This window comes from Rhipicephalus microplus, chromosome 7, assembly GCF_043290135.1.
Source record: "Rhipicephalus microplus isolate Deutch F79 chromosome 7, USDA_Rmic, whole genome shotgun sequence".
Classification (NCBI taxonomy): domain Eukaryota; kingdom Metazoa; phylum Arthropoda; class Arachnida; order Ixodida; family Ixodidae; genus Rhipicephalus; species Rhipicephalus microplus.
The window spans coordinates 27,871,718-27,892,759 of NC_134706.1; the positions used below are offsets into that span (position 1 = coordinate 27,871,718).

General features: G+C 48.5%; 1 protein-coding gene and 1 pseudogene across 2 annotated transcripts in view; both read left to right on the plus strand.

Annotated features, from left to right (window-relative positions):
- Positions 1 to 21,042, plus strand: part of ema (C-type lectin domain containing ema) — a 79,547-nt gene that overhangs the window by 45,805 nt on the left and 12,700 nt on the right. For both annotated transcript variants that reach the window (XM_037431125.2, XM_037431127.2), the window contains 8 exons: positions 822 to 976; positions 7,770 to 7,820; positions 8,359 to 8,487; positions 9,839 to 9,959; positions 10,865 to 11,016; positions 12,675 to 12,993; positions 20,131 to 20,323; positions 20,429 to 20,576. In XM_037431125.2, coding sequence (XP_037287022.2) covers positions 822 to 976; positions 7,770 to 7,820; positions 8,359 to 8,487; positions 9,839 to 9,959; positions 10,865 to 11,016; positions 12,675 to 12,993; positions 20,131 to 20,323; positions 20,429 to 20,576 — 1,268 coding nt within the window. The remainder of the gene's footprint in view (positions 1 to 821; positions 977 to 7,769; positions 7,821 to 8,358; positions 8,488 to 9,838; positions 9,960 to 10,864; positions 11,017 to 12,674; positions 12,994 to 20,130; positions 20,324 to 20,428; positions 20,577 to 21,042) is intronic.
- On the plus strand, positions 17,249 to 19,455 carry LOC119167133 (uncharacterized; annotated as a pseudogene).

Genomic DNA, 21,042 nt, shown 5'->3' on the forward strand with positions numbered 1-21,042 from the left:
TTGGAAATGCAGTGAAAATAACGTTTATGCTCTACGAACACACGCATTCTCTACACAGGCTTCACAATGCAACATGTAATATCACAGTGATATTGCGTGATACTAGCGTACATTGCCGTCGGGCGTCTCAACATGTAATTACCTAACGACTTTGTGGCTTAAGGCCAGCCACCCATTACAAAAGGCACACATGTTACTGCACGTAAAATAAAAGTTTTTTCATTCCATTCCATTACTGCACATATTCTCTTAAGGCCACGTAGTGGGTGCATAGAAAGTTGCAAAAGATTTCACGCACATCATTGCTCGTGTTTTAAAGCTACCCTATAACACAGAATGCAGCCATGTGATAAAGCTTCACTGATGCAAGCCACTATCATCTTTATTGTTAATTACAGTCTGGTAATCTGCAATTCGAACTTCTCAAGTAGCATCGTACAATACAAAGTATGCACTAAGTTGTTGAAGTTATGCACTAGTGGCAGGATCAATGTCACGTTCTACTACTCTTAACCCTTTAATGCTTAAATTATGAAACTGCCAAAGCAACGAACTTTTTCAGTTTCCAACTTTAAATAGCAACCTTTAAATGATTCTGCAGTTAAATTACCTAAAATGAAACTTTAATGCACACTTTTATTTACGTCGTGAATTCTCCATATGCTGCAAAAACAAGGACCTTGCAACAAAAAACATACTTCTGAACTACGCAGCATGTTGTTTGTCACCTCTTGGGTGCGTACTTGACTTCCTGTTCCCCTAAATAGATTTAGAGCCCTCACAGAGTGTGTTTCTTTCTACCTGTGCCCCCCCCCACCCAGGAACCAAGGTGCGACTGGCGACTCTGGAGATGTCTCTGCTGCTGCTTCGCCAGTTGGCCACAATCGACGGCGAGTCGTGCCTCCAGGACCACCACCTGGCCGGCTTGGAGCAGGCCAAGGAGGAGAGCACGCTGCTGCTCCGGAATTTCTACAAGGTGGGGGAAGAAGGGGGCTTGGAATTTGGGAGGTTTAACCCTTCGAATGCCTGAATCGTGAAAGAGTTGAACAAAATAAAAATTGCAAATGAGTTCCGCAGAAACCCGCAAGGTGGCCGAAGGGTTAAGAGAGGGAAGAAGGCTTCAAGCTGCAGACAGGTGGATGTCTTCTTTCCCTTTTTTGTAATTAAGATTGTTTTTATTTTCAGACATTAAATGGCAACTCCCAATTGATTCTGCAGTTAAATTATCGAAATGTGCTGCTTTACTGCATACATTTAGGTGTGTCGCAAATTCTCCACATGTCACAGAAGCGAGGACCTTGGAACAAAAAAAAATATTTCAGAACTACGTACAATCTTGCTTGGCACATCTTGGGTGTCCACACATTAAAAAAACAGAATTATTGAAGATAGAACTTGTCTTACCCGGGTGATAAAGGTCGAAGAAGTGAGAGCTGTTGCATATGCCTCACTCACTCCGCCATGAGCTGCGAAAAAATTGGTTCTGGCAGAGAATACCTTACACTATGTGGTGCTAAATTTTTCATGCTGAAGGTTACGTTCTCTGTAAGTACTTGATATTCCGCATTAAAGGCAGCACGCATCCCCACGGGTTTTACGCGAGTAGGTTGCTGCTCCGGGACGTCCAAGCACGCTACTGTCTCGCTTTAATCCCCCTACCCCTTCCCCCTTTATGCCGGATCGTCAATAAAGTTGTTTCACTCACTCACGCATTTCCTGACTTGGGTGTTCGAAGTTTTTCGGCATGTTGCGAATTCGCGACACTCAGCAGTAAAGGGTGAATGAATTAGTATACACGCTGTGAGAGATGGACGTGTCATGCAGAGTGGGAAAATGCTCGGGAGGCTGGGTCTAGCTTGAGTAACCTTGTCCTCTTTTCTGGCTATTACGCTGGGGGGGGGGGGGGGGGGGGCAGATTATTGCGGCACAGGTAAATACCTGGGTCAATAATTTCGGTTTGAGGCTAAACCTTGAGATTGAAATTCGAGTTTTGTCTTGTAACGGGGTCTGTGACATGACTCGAGACTTCAATCCTAGACATAAGCTTGAGACTGTGTGTGTGTATTATGGAGTCTTGGTTTGGAAGACCTTTATTAGGCCCGAAGAACCGGCAGCCGACAGCTGAGATGATCGGACCAAGATGATGATGCTACGCGACAACGATGGGGATGCATGAGCCACACATGATAATGATGATAATGTACCGGTGAAGAGGATGCGTATACTAAATGCCCACATCAATTCCCCCCAGGTGAAAGCGGCCAGCCTGGCCGCGGCAAGTCAAGGGGACAAAAAACGTCGCATGAAGGGCTTCATACGGGAGACATGGACGACCTCTGTAGTTCGATAACGGCGATCTGCTGGGGCTACAAGTGGCGTCACGCGATAATTCACTGGTGAAGTCTCTTCAAGAACTGTGTACGGTCCAATAAACCGAGGCTGAAATTTGTCGCACAAGCCAGGTGTGCGAACAGGCGTCAAAAGGAGCACTTCGTCTCCAGGTTGGAAGAATACATCACGATGCGATTCATCATAAACTAGCTTTCTGTCTTCCTGGCGGGCTTCAGTGTTTATACGAGCTCGTTGGCGGCACTGTGCGAGTCGTGAAACGTATTCCTCTGAAGAGGATGGAGATGAATTCACTTGGCAGGTAAAGAAGGAGACGTCCAGGAAAGTAGTAGGGGAGCGTCCATAAACTAGGTAAAATGGCGAGTAGCCGGTTGTTCGCTGAATGGCCGTATTGTAGGCGAAAGTGACGAATGGGAGAACAACGTCCCAGTTTTTGTGGTCTGGTTGAATATAGGCGGCGATCATGTCAGCAAGAGTGCGGTGGAATCGCTCAGTGAGGCCGTTAGTCTGGGGATGATAACTAGAGGCAGTCTTGTGGGTTGTGCCGGAGGCCTGAAGAAGTTCGTTCACTAGTTGTGAAAGGAAGGCCCTTCCACGGTCACTGAGCAACACACGTGGAGCACCATGACGCAGTATAATGGCTCGGAGGATGAAATCGGGAATCTCAGAAGCTGAACCTGTAGTAACGGATGCCGTCTCGGCGTAGCGCGTCAAATGGTCAATGGCTCTTACTATCCACCGGTTTCCAGCAGCACTGACTGGGAGGGGGCCATAAAGATCGACGCCTACAACTTCGAATGGTGTGGCTGGGCACGGAAGAGGCTGTAGTTTACCGGCGGGAGCAGATGTTGGTAGTTTTCTACATTGGCAGGTAGTGCAGGACCCGACGTACCGAGCTACGCTAGTGGTAATGCCTGGCCAATAAAACCGACTTCGAAGGCGATCGTAGGTTTTATGGTAACCAAGGTGACCAGCAGTCGGATGGTCATGAAGTGCCCTGAGGACTTCGGACCGAAGCGATCGGGGTAGAACGGGAACCCAGCGCTGACCGTCAGGATGGTAAATTTTGCGGTACAGCACCGAGTTGTCCAGCTTAAATTGCGAGAGCTGGCGACGGAGCCTTGCATTAGGTGGACGGGAACTGCCAGTGAGGTAGTCTATAATACATCGACAGTATGGGTCAGCCAACTGTCGAGAAGGAAAATCGTGCGGGTCGTCCGAAGGCAGCTGGTCCATAGAGGCGAGAGAGGAAACCGCCGTAGACGTGGACTCCGAGGGCGTGTCGTGCAAATTGACGGCTGAAACCCCAAGTGGAGTCGCTGGTAGTGGGCAGCGAGAAAGAGCATCGGCGTCACTATGCTTCCTGCCACACTTGTACACGATCTCAAAATCATATTCTTGGAGGCGTAGAATCCAGCGTCCGAGGCGTCCCGACAAGTTCTTGAGTGTCGAAAGCCAACATAAAGCATGGTGGTCGGTCACAATGGTGAAATGGCGGCCATGCAGGTATGGACGAAATTTCTGTACTGACCAAACTATGGCGAGGCACTCCTGCTCGGTGATCGTGTAGTTCCTCTCGGCTGCGGAGAGGACGCGGCTGGCGTATGCAACGACTCGCTCTCGCGAAGAGTTGTCGCGTTGCAGGAGCACGGCTCCTAAACCGCGGCCGCTAGCGTCTGTGTGCAGGAAGGTCGGTGCATCATCGTGAAAATGAGCAAGTACAGGGTCGGTCGTGAGGGCACTCTTCAACCTGTCGAAAGCTGATTCACATTCCTGAGACCACTGAAAGGGCATACCGGAAGCAAGTAGCTTATGAAGTGGTGCGGCTATGGAGGCAAAGTTTTGTATGAATCGCCGAAAGTAAGAGGCGAGACCAAGGAAACTTCGCAAATCTTTTGGTTTGTCAGGGCGAGGGAAGCGAAGCACTGCAGCAGTTTTATCAGGGTCTGGGCGAATTCCGTCCTTGCTCACAATATGACCGAGTACCTTGATAGATCTGCTGGCGAAATGGCACTTTTTGGTGTTAATTTGAAGACCAGCGCCCGCAAAACAAGTCAGGACCTCGTCCAAGCGTTGCAGATGTTGAGAAAACGTCGATGAAAAGACAACAATGTCATCGAGGTAACATAGGCAAGTCTTCCATTTCAGGCCACGCAGCACGGTGTCAATCATGCGCTCAAAAGTTGCGGGCGCATTGCATAGACCGAACGGCATAACATTGAATTCGTATAGGCCGTCCGGCGTTGCAAACGCAGTTTTTTCTTTATCATCTTCGTGCATGGGGATTTGCCAATAGCCTGAACGCAAGTCGAGGCTCGAAAAGTATTCAGCACCCTGTAAGGAATCTAGGGCGTCGTCGATGCGTGGCATGGGGTATACGTCCTTTCTAGTGATCTTATTGAGTGCTCGGTAATCGACGCAAAATCGTACGGAACCGTCTTTTTTACGCACCAAAACCACTGGAGACGACCAAGGACTGGTTGAGGGTCGGATTATCTCCCGTTGCAGCATATCGTCTACGTTTTCCTCAATGATTTTTCGTTCGGCTAGGGAGACGCGGTACGGACGACGATGCACAATGGATGTTCCGTCGGTCTGAATACGATGTGCTGTAGCAGTTGTCTGACCCAGGCTGGATGAATGAACGTCAAAAGAGTTTGCATGCTTTTGCAACAAATCAAGCAGCTGCTGCTTCTGCAAGTCTGTCAAGTCCTTGTTGATGGCTGCTGTAAAGGCCGAGGAAGCAGCATAATCTCCAGGATGGCCTTTAGAGGAGGCAGGGGTAAGAGGCACGACGCACACAGGCTCCAGATCGGCAACGCAGGCGACAGTAGTGCCCCGCGGCAGTAAAATTTTATCTGGTGTGGTGTTCGTAGCAGCGAGGACAGCTGATCCATCGTTGAAGCGAGCCACACCTGATGCCAGAGCTATGCCTTCATTAAGGCAATACGGTGACGGAGTGACCAAAATGTCACCAGAGTCGACGTCGTTGGACAAAACTGTCACTAATTGATGTTCGTTTGGTGGTAACTCGATGTCTACTGCAGCGATGAGTCGAAGTGGCCTGTAGGTTTCGTCGTTGAGCAAGTGGTCCGTGTCAGTAAGATGGACGACACGTTGTGCACAGCAAATAGCCGCAGAAGCAGAGGAAAGAAAGTCCCAGCCTAAAATGAGTTCATGGGAGCACGGGGATAGCACAGCAAATTCTATATGATGAAGAATTTCGTCGATTAGTACACGGGCAGTACAGAGAGCGGAAGGGCGAATCATTGTTCCCTGGGCTGTAACCAGTGTCGGTCCATCATAAGGCGTCGTGACTTTTCGAAGACGGGCACACAAATCAGCACGAATAACAGAAAACGCAGCCCCAGTGTCCACCAAAGCATCAACGTTCACTCCCTCAACTGTGACCGCAATCATATTGTAGGGGCGCGCTGGAGGAATTGGAGTCTTGTGTTGGAATGCAGTTTGTCCTCCAAAAACTGCATCGCTTAGTTTTCCGGACGCCGATCAGAAGTGAGGGAAGCGGGCTGAAGAGGAGAAGAAGAGCGACGGTAAGGCGACGGTGAACGGCATCGGGTTGATCGGTGACTACTGCGCAGTTCACCCGATGCTGGCGGAGATGGAGACCGACGCGGCAGTGACGAATAACGGCGACCCTGGTACAAGGCTCCTGCGGTATAGTCCCGTTCGCGTATGTCATACCCTCGGCGCTCGTCTTGCTGGCGCTTGCGGCAAAAGCGTGCAATGTGACCACGATAGCCGCAATAATAGCACGTAGGCCGAGTCGATCGATGAGGAGGGTAGTAGCTTGCGCTAACTGCACCAGGAGAGAGAGAAGTCAGAGGGACAGGTGACGGCTCACGCGGTGGTGATGAAAAGCTCGTGGGAAAGCTTGTGGGAGGTGCGGCAGCAACCGACGCGTACGTTCGTGGCGGGGACGTCGAGCTGACGGTGCCTGGTGGTGCGGCGGCGGTGTGCGGGAACGATGGTAGAGTACGAGAGACAATGGGCTGCAGGTTGGCCATGTGGGTCATGGACGTGAGCTCTTCCCTGATGACATCCCGCAATGACGTTGAAGAAGGCTGAATGGTAGATACTGATGGTAGTGTGAATCCCATTGATTCTAATTCTTCGCGTATTATCACCCTTATCGTTTCTCGTAGGTTTGGATCAGTCGTAATACGGGCCGCGTCACTGTCCGGTTGTAGGCGCATCGACTCAAGTTCTTCGAGGCGCTGACAGGTTGTCGCAACGTCAGCAACGGTAGCCGGATTCTGGATTGCAAGGGCATTGAATGCGACGGGTCCAATGCCCTTAAGAAGCTGGCGTACCTTGTCTGACTCTGTCATTGGGGTGTCAACCCGGCGGCAAAGTGAAAGGACATCCTCGATGTAGGATGTATACGACTCCCCGATGTGCTGTTTTCGAGTCGCAAGAGCTTTCCTTGCGAGAGCTGAACGGACAGCCGGTGTGCCAAAGACATGGTGAAGCTGATCTTTGAAGGCTGACCAGTCGGGGATGTCCATGAAGTGGTTGAGGAACCACGTCTTCGCGACACCCGTGAGGTAGAATGACACGTAAGCGAGTTTGTAGGTGTTATCCCACCGGTTAGCAGCGCCGACCCGTTCGAAATCGTCCAGCCATTCCTCCACATCTTCCCCGCGCATACCAGCGAAGGGATGGGGCTCACGCTGGAGGCTGTTAATGACGTGAAAAGGCGCGGAACGCGGTGGCGGAGTGGGAACGGCTGCAGCACCGACCTCTTCTTGGTGCGACATATTTCCGGACACCTGGCCCAAGCGGCGACCTGAACGTAGCTCCAGGGGGTAGAGTGGTCGAGAGGATGGCGGGGGATCCAACAGCACGCTCCACCACGTATGGAGTCTTGGTTTGGAAGACCTTTATTAGGCCCGAAGAACTGGCAGCCGACAGCTGAGATGATCGGACCAAGATGATGATGCTACGCGACAACGATGGGGATGCATGAGCCACACATGATAATGATGATAATGTACCGGTGAAGAGGATGCGTATACTAAATGCCCACAGTATGTCTATGACAAACTTGAGACTGACTTTGAGGTCTGGTGCAAGTCTGAGACTTTGCCTTGAGGTTGAATCGGAGACCTTCCCCGTCGAGCCTTGAGACTGATTGCACCCAAGTGGGTCGACTCGTGAGCAAGTTTTGACAGCCTGTGCTCGTCGTTGACTGCAGTACGGAAGTGCTGAATTGCTTTTGCTGGGCCATCACAAAATCCTCAGCAAAGAGCCCTTGGTGTGTGCTGCAGGTCACGGCTGTTTTGCAAGGGGCTATGATTATGAGGAATTCCGTATAAAGTGCTGCTGTTGACACTAAGACATCTTTTGCATTTGTTTATGTTTCTCCTATCCTTGCATGTGCCGACAACTGTCCGCAGAGTGAGGAGATGTTCCTCGACATGTTTGAAGACGAGTACCAGGAGATGAAGGTAAGCACCGCTGTACAATATTTAGCGCTGTTTTCTGCCTTTTATCATGATACTAATTAATAAGGACATTCCAATCATGTTTTTATCATCAGTGGTAGTTATTCTACCTTTTCATTGTGATACCAATAATTTTATGGTGGTTTTTTTGTCATCAGTGTCACCATTATGTTCCATATAAGGTTAAAGCTGTGTCCTGTGCCTTGTTTGTTCTGTGCTCGAGTGAAAGAGTTGACGTGAGAAGACCGCTGATAATTGCGGTTCCAGTGTAAGAAAAATGCGCCTGCTGCATCTCCCTTCTCACGAAATGCCCATAAAGAGGAGTGGTTCCCCAGACAGAGGGTGGGGGGGTTCTCGTACAAGGAGGAAGTGGTCCCAGAGGGGTGGTAGAGGAGGGTGAAGGGGTTTGCGATACACTGTCGTTGGACGTCATTGCCCAGCTCCGCCCACTTTTTGTTCTCCTTGTGACGCAGAAGCAAGTGATTGGCACGAAGTATGTAATGACATTTTACGCTTTTTTATTCCCCTAATGCTGGTGCAGAAGAAACCGCTCAACGTGGAGTACCTGATGATGGACGCCAACCTGCTGCTGCCGCCCATGGGGACGCCCATGTCCGGGGTGGAGTTCCACAAGCGCCTGCCCTGTGGCGAAGTGGAGAGGATGCGAAGGGTCTGGCTCTACCCCCTTTTAGTCCTTTTTCAGTCATGGCCTCCTCTTTTTTCCTTTTTTTTCCCCCCCACTGCGCGGATCAGCTCATAGCGCAGAGCAGCAGGGAATGCAGACACCGAAAGGAACAACAAATGGACACGAGTGCCAGAAATAACGTTTATTGTTGGTGCCTACATCTGCTTCTGGTTTCTTCCACTGTCCTCGTTTTTTTTTTATTTGCTGCGCAGTGGTACAGTCAATTCCAGGATGACAAAACAATGAGACTATAGTAGTACATTTGTCGTGCTTTCCTCATTGGACTCTTTGTGTTCCATAACTGTTTTCTAATCGTTTAACTGTCTTCTAAAAGTGGCTAAACATCACATGTGACACACCCCGCGCACTGTAATTCATGGAGAAGTTGAAGGAAGGGTCTTCGCTAATTGCCGTGAAGGCACCATGCACACTGAAATTTAATATAACCCGCATTTCGTCTTTAGCTCCAAATATTCTGTGTTTTATGCGGGTTCTGTGTGAGAAAGTGCAGTAGATCGGCCGGGCAGATATTATTTTTGATCAAAACAGTATGCTTAGGGTAAAAGCAGAGCGCAAAGAGATGAGACGGGAAGACGGAACGGGTGCTCTAGTGCGCTTGTCATTTTGCGAGTTGGGATGTTGCCTGCAGGTGTTCACATGCTCAGTGCCAAGTCGTGCCGAGTCTCACGATTCTGATTGCATCCCTGATGACGACTGACCACAAATACAGCTTCTGGCCTGGTTAAAAAGAACACTAAAGAGCAAAACAGTGTTTCGTAAATGTACTAGTAAAGTACAATTTCACAATCCCGAAAACACCACACTTACCGCGACACGACGCTTAGTAAGCAAAAAGACATACGAAAAGAAAATGCGGGTGGTGGCGCCAGCCACCTCGACATTCGCACACCAAATGCCGTAATGCAGAAGCTTTTGACAGCATATATGGCATTCTACGTAGCTTCTGATCGATGAAAATGAAGTACATTGTCATCTGTGGCTGTTAGTGACTCGGCATGTGAAGTACCAAAAATTTAATCCAGCCACTGTCACGAAAACACCAAAAATACATTTTGAAATTTTTTTACGTTGAGCGCGGGCATTCCGACCTGAATTGTATAAAGGAAACTTCAACCTTGATGATCTCCACTAATAATGAACTTAAAATAGTGAAACATGTGGCATTAGCGTTCTAAGAGTGCAGTTTCTTAATCAAAACCAAGTCATTGTTCCTCTTCAGTGTCTGTGTTTGTGATGCGCTTTGCCAACTCTTGCTTCTTTATTGTCATGAGTCTAGCTCCCCACTTAGTGTCTTTTTTTATTTATTTACTTACAGGCGATCCGAGTGTTCTTCCTGCTACGCGAGCTCTCCCTGTTCCTGAGCAACGATCGGGAGACACAGCTGCCGCTCACAAACTTGGCGAGCTGCGTCAAAGTGGACGACGTCCTTGACCTGAGTGAGTGCGCGGTTCCCCTGCGTGTTACGGGGTACTGTCTCCAGTTTTTAGGGGCAAAGCTCCTTATGGTCTATAAGGGCGATCTCTCATCCTTCTGGCGGCGTAGCCAGGCCAGCATATTCGCAGACAAACAGACGGACGGACGGCCGTTTTGTCCCACTCGTCATCATTCACTCCGTGGATACGCTGCAATTTTTTTTTTCTCATAAGGATGCAGTGACTTCTAAAAGCAGCATTGTTCGCTAAAGCTGCTGATTAATTTAGAAAGGGCTTCTCTGCTGTTATCATTGTCTGTCACGCCATTGCTATAAAACTTGCTCATTTCCGTTGTTGTTTTGCAGCTAAGGTGTTTACAACTACACTCGAACCTCATTATACGGAGTGATGATATACCAAATTATCAAATACGATGAAGTAAATGAAGATTACTCTCGTCATAGGTAGGGTTAGAATTGCACTCCTTTAGTGAATTCTCATATGTGACGAAATTATTTTTGTGGTATATAATGAGCTTGTAGCGTATAGTTGTGTACAGCTTGCAAAGTTCGGGGCATCGTTTTAAATTATACACCCATTGGCACACCCATATCTTGGTTTTGGGACATAAACCGCGGAAAATATTGAAAATATGTATAAACGGAACATTTGAAATCGGCCTACAGATATACAATAACTGAGCAACATTTATCAAAATCAGTTGAAAAATATTGCAGAGAGCAGGGTCTTTTTAAATTTAAAACAATTCAAAATGGGGCCTGTGAGAAAAAGGATCATTGTGGTCCTCTTGCAGTATCTCTTCCAGTTGTACCATTTGTCTTTGTGCTACCTGTTGCAGAGCAGGGCTCGTTTTTGTGAAACGTAAGCAGCGGTTGTGACTGTTGCGCCACTTGTCTCTTGCGATGCAGACAACAGCGACCTGATCGCCTGCACGGTGGTGAGCAAGGACACGCAGAAGATCCGGCGCTTCATGGTGATCGACGTGGCGCAGCTCGTTCTCGTCGAGCCCGACGCCAAGCGGCTCGGCTGGGGAGTGGCCAAGTTTGTGGGCTTCCTTCAGGTACACGCTGTCCCATGCTTGTGTGCTGCACGTTCTGCGTGCATTCCCGTCATTTCAAATGTTGTTCATGATATCGCAGAAGTTTCGCAGTATTTACTTGAAACCCCTCTACTTTTCCTAACATTATACGGAAAGCATGCGAGCTCATTAGAATGGCATGCGGAAATTTTCGGGTGGGAAAAATTCCAATAGTGTCAGCAAGCGTTTCAAGGCCCGGAGAAGTACGGTATTGTGAGCATAAGGTAGAAATACTTCAAAATGTTTGTGCACCTCAGCAATTCTGAAGGAAGCCTAGTACCAACATGAAACTAAGCTACCAAAAAAAATTACTCTGAGGACATTATGGTCACACTGGTTTACAGTTGCCGCAGATTTTTAGGACCCCAGAAATTCGGTCTTATTGGATATTTCGGGCTTCACAATTGCACCGTCAAGATTTCCATTGCACTAATGCATTTTTGCGACCGATTTTTTGGACGAATTTATATTCCAGAGTTTGATGTTCAGGATCAAATTGTTTGTTTTGAGCCGTGCCGCTAGATTTTGAAAGCCGCCATGTTGGATTTTTTGCTTGCTTGGTTCAGTTTGACTTGCAGTGGCTTGTTGTGGTGCCTCCAAGCTTGGGAATGCGTGCGAGATTCCAGTTTCAGAGGCCAGGTCTGATCTTCCTCAGCTAGCAAAACGGCAAAACTTTTCTTTTTCAGTCAGCCTTATCCTCATCATTAATACGCCAGTAGGTTATTTTTTTATTTCCTGGGCGTTTGTATGTCTGGTCGTCATTGCGCGCATGGCCGTGTCTGTGGTGTGCCCAGTGTGTTTGAGCCGTCGTGCATCGCATGCTTGCTTCTGTTTGCTCAGTAACACTCCCGGAGGGGGGGGGGGGGGGAGCAGAGGTCTGATTGTGACCGCGACGGTCGCGCTTCAATGGTAACGAAATGCTAAAGGCTCACAATATGTGGGGCGTCAATGCAGGTAAAAGGAGCCCGGACCGTGTTTTTAAATCCCACCAAACAGGCGAGACATTGCAGGCATCTTTTTGCACTCTGCATCGAGTTTTTGTTTGCTTGGTTCAATGGAGCCGCCAACTTTGCCGCCTGCAACAATCGACGGCAGCGAGGGGATTGCCAATGCACTTGCCAACGATGTTACCATAGCCCAAATAAAACCAAATTCGCTTGTCCTAAAGAACAACATGAAGCATAGCATTATTGGGGATTCTTTTTTAGGCTTTTTTTAATCCAAATAAATTTCTCTTTCACGTCTCGACCATTTTTTCAGACTGTTCGATTTCTCGGACAATTTCGCAGTCCCCGCCAGGTTTGGAACATAGGTCGGCGACTATACGAGTAATAGAGTAGTGGTGTCGAAATCACAAAGAAGTTGAAGTCTGGGTTTTAATTATTTTTCTCTAGTAAGTGACTCTACATGGTCACAAAATTATGTTAATGGAATTCTGAGGGGCATACACTTTCATCATATTAAACTGTTTCTTTTCAGAACATCCTCTCATTTTCTGCTCATAACTGCTGCTCTTGCAACGGTGTGAGAGCCTTTCTAGATGCATACATATTAGACTATCATTTTAAAGTCCTTCGCATGTTTTGTAGCATGAACACTAATTGATTGATTGACTAATTTATTTATTGGCTGGTGCGCAGGACATCGAGGTCACAGGCGACAAGGAGGACAGCCGGTGCCTACACATCACGGTGCACAGCAGGGGGTCGGCGAGCCGAAACGCAAGTGGCCCCGGGAGCGTGCCCCTCCTGGCGGCGCGATTCCTTTTCGACGACCACATCCGCTGCATGGCGGCCAAGCAGCGCCTCAACAAGGGGCGCATGCGCGCGCGACAGCGGAAGATGCACAGCATCGCCCGCCTCCTGGACCTGCCGCTGCAGCCGCCGTCGCCCCTGCGGCACCATCCGCACACGCCCAGGGCGCCGTGCGGACCGGCGGCATCTCTGTCGGCCGCGTCGAGTGAGTGCTTTTTGCGACGAAGCTGCTAGAATGGTCCGCACGGCATGTGGCTTCTGTGATGCATAGGGTTCCCAAGTGTATTCGTAGTGGCTTTGCACTCAAACCTCGATATAACGATCCCAGATATAACAAAATATCTGTTGCAACGAAGTACAGTAGAACCCCTTTTTAAGAAGCATGCTCTGGGCAGCAGTTCTTGTCTTTTATATCAGACTTCTCTTATAAGCAGGGTACCACGTATGCATTTTTTCTATCAATCCATATTTTACTGTAAGCGCACTTGTATCTCTTATATCTGTGTCTCTTATAAAGGAGTTCAACTGTATAGGAAAAATAATCTTGCAAAAGATATAGTGTAAGGAATAAACCTTTATGACGAATTTTCGGATGTAACAAACTTATTTTCGTGTAAGATGCAACCTCATTATAATGAGGTTTGATTGTATTTACTTTATTTACACTTGACCAACATTATTACAAAGCATTGCATAGGGTGTACATGGATTACAAATCGGCACAAATAGCAAGAGGTTGTTGTACAAGATACGTCTTGTTGTGAGAAAAGAACGAAGCTTATATAATATGTGGAATTATACAGAATATGCAAGTGTGTATTTCTGCAAACTTTTTCCTGATAGCGGAGAGACTTTGGGTGGATAATTACATTTATGTTGGCATTACTGATTACTACTCTATAGTAAGGAAGAAAAGAAAGAGTTCATTATTACCGTATAATGCGGAATATAGGTCGAGGCGGAATATAGGTTGACCACCGTACCTTGACCAGCAAAAAAAAAAAAGAAAAACACAATTGTTCATGGATTCACTTTATTCAGTCCTCCTAGCTGTCGAAGCTGTCCTGCGACAACGACTCTCATAGCATGTCGTCCTCAGTGCCGTCGAGAGCGTTGCTAATGCAGCACTTCTTGAATGCGCGCAGCTCCATGCCCCAACCAGAAACTGTCACGAGAGTTGGCCTGCGCAGCCGGCTTGTCGGGGTCCGCGGGTTGTCGCCAGCCATCCATTCGGTGTACAACGCACGCACACGGTCTTTGAAAGGTTTATTAAGGACGAGGTCCAGCAGTTGCAGTGTTGACATCGTACCTCCCGAAATGACGACAAGATCTGTCTTTCCGTCGCGAAGGCTCTCCTTCACAGATGCCGTCAAATGCCCGCGAAATGCATCCAACACGAGCACGTTCCGGTGCTGCAGGAGGGCTCCGGGCCTCCAGTTCTACACTGTGCTGATCCACTCGCGCATTAGGGCCTCGTCCATACACCCCTTCTCGGTGACGCGGATGATGACATCCCGTGGAAAGGCCTCCTTCGGCATCGTCTTCCGCTTGAAGATGATGAAGGGTGGCAACTTTCTGTCGTCGGCCGTGCAGGAAGGCATATCGGTGCAGTGCGAATGCACGCTTCCGTTCGACGAAAACTTCACCTCTTTTGCCCCGTGTTCACAAACATTTGTGGACGACGGCATGTCGAACCACACCGGCATTGCGTCGGCATTGCCGATTTATCCTAGCATGTAGCCATGCTTCCGCTGGAGACTGTTCACGTAGAGTTGAAACTCTATCAATTTGTCCTCGTACAACTCCGGCAGCTTCTGGCATATCGACGTGCACCGTCGAAGGACAAATCCCTTGTGTCGCATGAAGCGACAAACCCAATAAATAGATCGTTTGAAGTCTTTCTTTTACAGACTGGCTTCACAGGCGAGCTCGGCGGCTTTTGAGCGAATGAGCTCCGCATTCACTGGCAGAGATCTAGCATGGTACACGCGGACGAAATCCGCCACATTGTCCTCAAGTTCCGGTTGCATAGCTCGGCGACCGCGAAACAATGTCTTCCCAGCGTTACACACCGACAGTTTGGACTTTTGGTTGTGCCAGTAATTGATGCTTTTCTCGGACACTCCAAACTGCCGCTGTGGCGCCATGTTGCCATTCGCTTCCGCGAATTCAATAACTTTTCTTTTAAACGTGACGGTGAACTGGCGCCGCATCCCGGTATTCATGGCTGGTCGCAGAGTAAGGTCGCCACTTGCTACAAATACTGAATGATAAAGAAAAAGAAAAGAAAAATGGCGTCGGCAGAGAACGCGTCGGCCTAAAGAGGCGATGTCGATGCTGATGCCCAAAAAGCATGCGACACTCCATGTTGCCAGACAATCACTTGGTTTATGCCAAGGGCCGATATATAGGTCGAGGGAGGACTTTCTGGTGACATTTTTTTGGGAAAAAATCTCGGCATATATTCCGCACAATACGGTAGTTATGTTGGTGATATCCTCTGGTTGTGCTTTTGAGCGTGTTTTCTCATATTTTTCATTATTTCGTTTGTTCTGTGAGGTACTTATGGGAATTAATGGTATTTTATAATGTATACTAATAAAGAAATATAAGCCAAGTTTTTGCCATGTTCAGTGTTTCACAAAACTGTCCCGCTTGAAGCGCAGTGTAGATTAAGAGGACAAGCACACCACAGGCACTGAATAACAGCCAACATAGGACGTCTCGGAGGCAGCGCATTTCGGTCTCTGCTGCGATTTGTTCTGGGTCCACTCTAAATTGTGCATCATTTTTGCCGTTTATGAACCAACTTGCCCAGGCCAGTTATACTTGTGTTCTAAGGTGTTGTGTTTGACAAGTCGGCACGTGTTGAGAAAAATTACCCGCAGTTGCAGACCAATTTTTCTGACCTTGCGGGGACTGGGAAATAGTCTGAAAAATCAAACAGTCTGAAAAAGTGGTTAAAACATAAAAATGAATTTGCTTCGATCAGAGTCTTAAAAAAAAAACTCCCCGATAATGCACTGCTTCTTGATGTGCTTGGGAACGAGCAGGTTTGGTTGCATTTGGGCTACGGTAATGGCAGTAGCGCATCGGCTATTGGTGCTTTGACCTACGCGACCGGCACAGTTTGTGGCTCGGCTCCATGGCACCAATCAAACAAAACTTGATGCCAGTTGCAAAAAAGGCACATACAATGACTGTTTATTAGATGGGATTTAATGACGCTCTTACAACCTTTGCTGACATCGCACAACAGAAGAAGAGCCTCCAGCATTCTGTCTGCAGCCTTTCGCCTCTGTTGAAGCGCTACCGCCGCGACCGCGAACGAACCCGTGCGTTTTAGGTCAGCGTCCGAGCACTGTAATTTCCGAGTGCTACCGAGCAATCGCAACAGCTGAGAACATATGATGCACACAACGGATCAAGGACGTTTCACGCACCACCAGCATGACCCCGTGTGGAACGACAACCAGAAAAAACGATAGGTCTCTTCGGTCTGACTGCACCGGCAGCACTAGTTCAACGGTGGGAGCACCTTCCTCTTCGATTCGCTGGAGCTGTGCGTGCGCTCTGCGCTGGTTCTTTCGTTTCGCCGAGGTACACGCGTAGTTCTGCGCGAGTTCTCTGCAGGCGTGCACTCACTCGAGAGTAGGTGCAAAGAAGTGGCCTGCGCCTCTTCCTCCTCGCACACTTAGAGCTGAGGAGGCTGTGTGTTCTTGTTTTGGGCGTGCATGCAAAAGCAAGTTAAGCTCGGACCAACGACGAACAATCTTAGCCGCGTCATTCCGGCAGCTACAAAGGTGGAGCTTTGTGCGTGTTTTACGAACTGAAAAATCTGCCGTGGTTGACGGTGGTAAGAATCGCAGAAAAAAAAGGGTCAGTAACGAAGATGTCTTTGCTAAAGCGTGAAGCCAATGCAATAGGAAGCCTTCAGGAAAAACTGTTGAGTTTTTAAATTCATTCACCATCAGAGCTTGCATACGTGTCCTAAAGATATAGTGTGAAGAAAAGTGGCTCTGTGAATAAAAGGTTTCAAACAGAAAGCGAGCGCACACTTTCATGGATATCTTAAGTTTCACGTTTAGGTTGTCCTAATGTCGGTCAAAGGACCTGAGAGATATTTTGCCTTTCTTTGCTCTACGGCCTTGCACACACTTAAGGGGAGATGCGCGTCGAAAAATCGCGTTTTCGCGGAATTTTTCAGTTTTGAGATTTTACCTGTAAAATTATCTTTGTTTATTCAGCTACAACTCCGCAAAAGATCAAGGCAAAATTCAAACGAGAAGTTAGTAAAAATTATATTTTATTCAGCCACGGTGGCTCGAGAAAGTGCTAGTTTCGTCGCAAATCAGCAACTTTCGATCGTCTCCATCTCGAGAATGCGGCGTCTCCCGCCATTGCTGTTTGCTTGGAGAGGTTGAGTAAGCCTTCGTTTAGCCTACAGCACCTCCCTCAGTTTTGCATTTTGGCCCAAAATAATAAAAAAAGGCACGTTTTGGCGCCTGTTCAAGCGTTTCTACTGGACATTTAAATCACGTGGTGCTCTAGCGAGGCTGCCATTGGCCTACACGGAGACGTTGCTGCGGCGAAGCACCGAAGCCTGCATCCGTCCTCGACTGTGTACGGCGACTCGATCGAACTCTGTGGCCCTTTTCCTGCGTTTTTTCAGTTATTTCGTAATGAACGAACCGAAAAAGCGCGATTTCCGAGCTCGGAAGGCTCGGGCGAAGATCCCGCACCGAGTGCGGCGTCGCAAACCTCTACGGAAAGTGACAGCGGGAAGCAGCCGCCCGACGCCTCCGGCTAGCCCTAACCAGCACAACAGCCACTCGGACGAAATCGACGCCGCGCTGAACTTTGTGAGCGCTTCGGAGGTGAAGATTGGACTCTTCGAGAACGATAGAGCAGCAAGCGATCGGAACTCTGCGAGTGCTGTGATATGCGATATCAGTGCGCTTACGGTGCTGATAAGTGGAGCTGCTTGCCCTGCGTGCCACACCTGTACCCTCGCGGTACGTGAACCGGTCGAAAAACGGAAGGGTCTCTCGGCGTTTCTCGAGTTGCATTGTGCGAACAGTGAGTGCCCTGAATCGGTACTTTCTTCTGTGCACACCTCGAGCCGTGTTGTGCCTGGTGAGCTTGCGAACGGTGCTAGCGGAAGCCGGGAATATCTGAGTGGGAGCTCCCGCGACAGCTTCGCCGTGAACGTCAAGGCAGTGGTAGCTGCGCGCGCGATTGGCATCGGGCACGAACAGCTTTCACGTTTTTGCGCCATTCTTGGCTTGCCGACGCCGTTACATCACAAGAACTTTATTGCGATCGGCAAGAAAGTTCATGCTGCGGCCATGAAAGCCGTGGAGGAAAACATGGAGAAAGCGAGAGTTCACACGAAAGAGATGGTCGGCAGCAGTGATGTTGCCGTGATGTTTGATGATACGTGGCAAAAGCGGGGCCACAAGAGCCATAACGGCGTTGGCACAGCTGTGTCTGTAGACACTGGCTTGTGCCTCGATTTTGAGGTTCTCTCAAACTTCTGCCTTGCGTGCAGCCGGCACAAAGACATCGGGAGCGAAGAGCAAGTGTGGCAGGTGTACCATAACCCAGTTTGTGAGAAGAACGTTGACTGCTCCTCTCATGCTATGGAAACTGAGGCAGCAGTGCGCATATGGACGCGGACTCCCTCATATGAGACACCGTTGCGCTTCACCACGTTTTTGAGTGATGGGGACAGTAAAGCCTTCAATGCTGTCTTTGAGGCCAAAGTGTACGGTGAAACATCCATCGTGAAGGAAGATTGCACCAACCACGTGGCCAAGCGCCTGGGCACTTCAATTCGCAAGCTCAAGACTCCTCTTCCACGTGGCGAGAAGTTGAAGGACGGGCAAATACAGAAGTTGCAAAACTACTACCGCATAGCCATCACCAGCAACAGGGGCAATGTCCGGGAAATGTATCGTGCCATTTGGGCATCACTTTTTCATTCGAGTTCGACGAATGCAGCCAAGAGCCATAAATTCTGCCCCGAAGGAGTTGAATCATAGTGCAAGCACCAGCGGGCGGAAGCACTTGGAGAACCCGCGCCAGACAACACTCCGCTTCTGACAAAGGCACAGGGGGAGGCTCTGCTGCCTATTTACAGGCATCTCACGGAGAAGAAGCTTCTCACCCGCTGCTTACAAGGGAAGACTCAAAATGCAGCAGAGTCCCTCAACAGCAAGATCTGGTTACTATGCCCGAAGACGAAGTTTGTGTCCAAGACAGTAGTGGAAACTGCAACTGCCATCGCCGTTTTGTGGTATAACTGCGGTCATGGCAGCTTTGAGCAAGTGCTTCAGGAGCTTGGTATTCTGCCACCAGAAGAGCTTGTTGTCCTGGGAAGCTCCCGTGACCAGAGGAGAATGAAGAAAATGTCCGTCCGCCAAACCGCTGAAGCTCGAGCCCATCGCCGAAACCAGGTGAAGAGAGCGCGTCTCATGGACTCCATTCGAGAGGGTGCTGAGGGGCAAACGTATGGGCCAGGGGAGTTCTGAACAGCTGTGCTGTGTTTGAGACATATTGCTCTATTTTTGCAAGAAATTTCATGTGCTTTCGTCATGTTTTTGAAAAATACAGATGTTTGAAACTTTCAAAAGCATTTTTCTCCATTTGTACTTTTCAGCATTTTTTACGTTTTGTGCACCACTTTTCAGAAACTTCAAATGGTCAGATCTGGATGAAATTTTGCACACAGCCTCTTCAAAGTGTGTAGAATGTCGATATCTATATGCATTTTAAATATCTCTTGTACATTTTTTGAAAACAATTAAAGTGTTGACTCACAGCACACAAGGTATGTACCTTTGGTATTCCTGATTTTTTTTAGAAATATAGAAATTATTTGAATAAATTTTAAGTAGTATCTAACATACTACTTTACCTAACCAGCAAAATGAGCTATTGCAGGCTTCTCTAAACAAAAATTTATTATTAAAAAAGATGTGCACAAAAAGCCCTATATTTTTCTCTTGAGAGGTGTCTCGCACAAAAACTAATAAAGCTACATAAGAACTAAGCACATATTTGGAATCAGCGTTACAAACTCAGTCTATGACCAAAGTTTCATAACTTTAGGTATAATATTAAAGAAAAAGTGTTTTCGAGGAGCATCTCCCCTTAAATAGAAGGCCGAAAGCAGCAGCATTTGCCACTGAACCAGTAAAACACCCTTCTAGACAGTCTGAAACGGTCTCTTGAGATCACACTCTATGGAACCTTCCAACGACGTTCCCGTACCGGGGATCGTCGGCGTAGAAAAGATATAATTTGACATTAAATGCGGATATTTTTTTCATTCTTGCAGGTCTGATGCACCGAAGTCTCTCACAGGACACGGGGCTCCGCGGTCGGGCAGGCACCGCAGGCGCGGCGGGTCCTCCTACGCACCACCAGCCATACAGGCCACTGTTCACGACGTCCTCGAAGGTGCCCGGCTTCGCCACAGCGCGATCCGGGCACCGGGGCAGCGCTGGTGACATCGAAGGTCGGCAGCGAAGGTACGCCGCCCTGTCATTCGGTTCTCGCTGTGCCTCTGAGGTGGTGGTGGGGCTGTCTAGATGGGCGTCTTTTGGTTGTTCACTTGGCACCAATTACGACCCCAGGCGTTCGGGGAGCAGCCCCGTCTCTCGCGGCCGGTCGACGTCGCGGGAGTCGTCTCCACGGCTCGGTCACCGGTCGCGGGACCACTCTGAGGAGATTCCTCTGGAAGACCTGTCAACCAGGGTCACTGGCAGCCAGTCTCCTGTGCAGGTGGGTCCTGCGTCCGCTTGCGTTGCGTACGGATCTGCTTACATATGTGGGCATCGCTTGCGTTGAAACCATAGTGATTTCCAGCCTCTGTGTAAGCCCTATTCGTACCAATGCTTGATGTTAGGAATTCTGGACAAAAGGGGACATACATATCGAATGATTGGGAAATACTTCAATAAACTTTTGACTGCCACGGTGATCGAGCAATTTAAAGGGGCTCTGAAACACTTTTTTAAAAACCATGGCATTAAGTCACTGGAAAAAGGTATTGCCTCACAAATTCAACGCCGTAAAAATTTTAAGAATCCGTTCAGCACGAGCAGAGTTACAAAAATTTGTCACACGTTGCAATCGCATTCTCTCTTTTCTCGTCCCGACAAAAGTGCTGGAAGCTAAGCAGGGAGGGGTGGGAGGGGCAAAAAAAAAAAAAACCGTCACGTGTGCCTCGTGTCCTTGAGCACTTTTT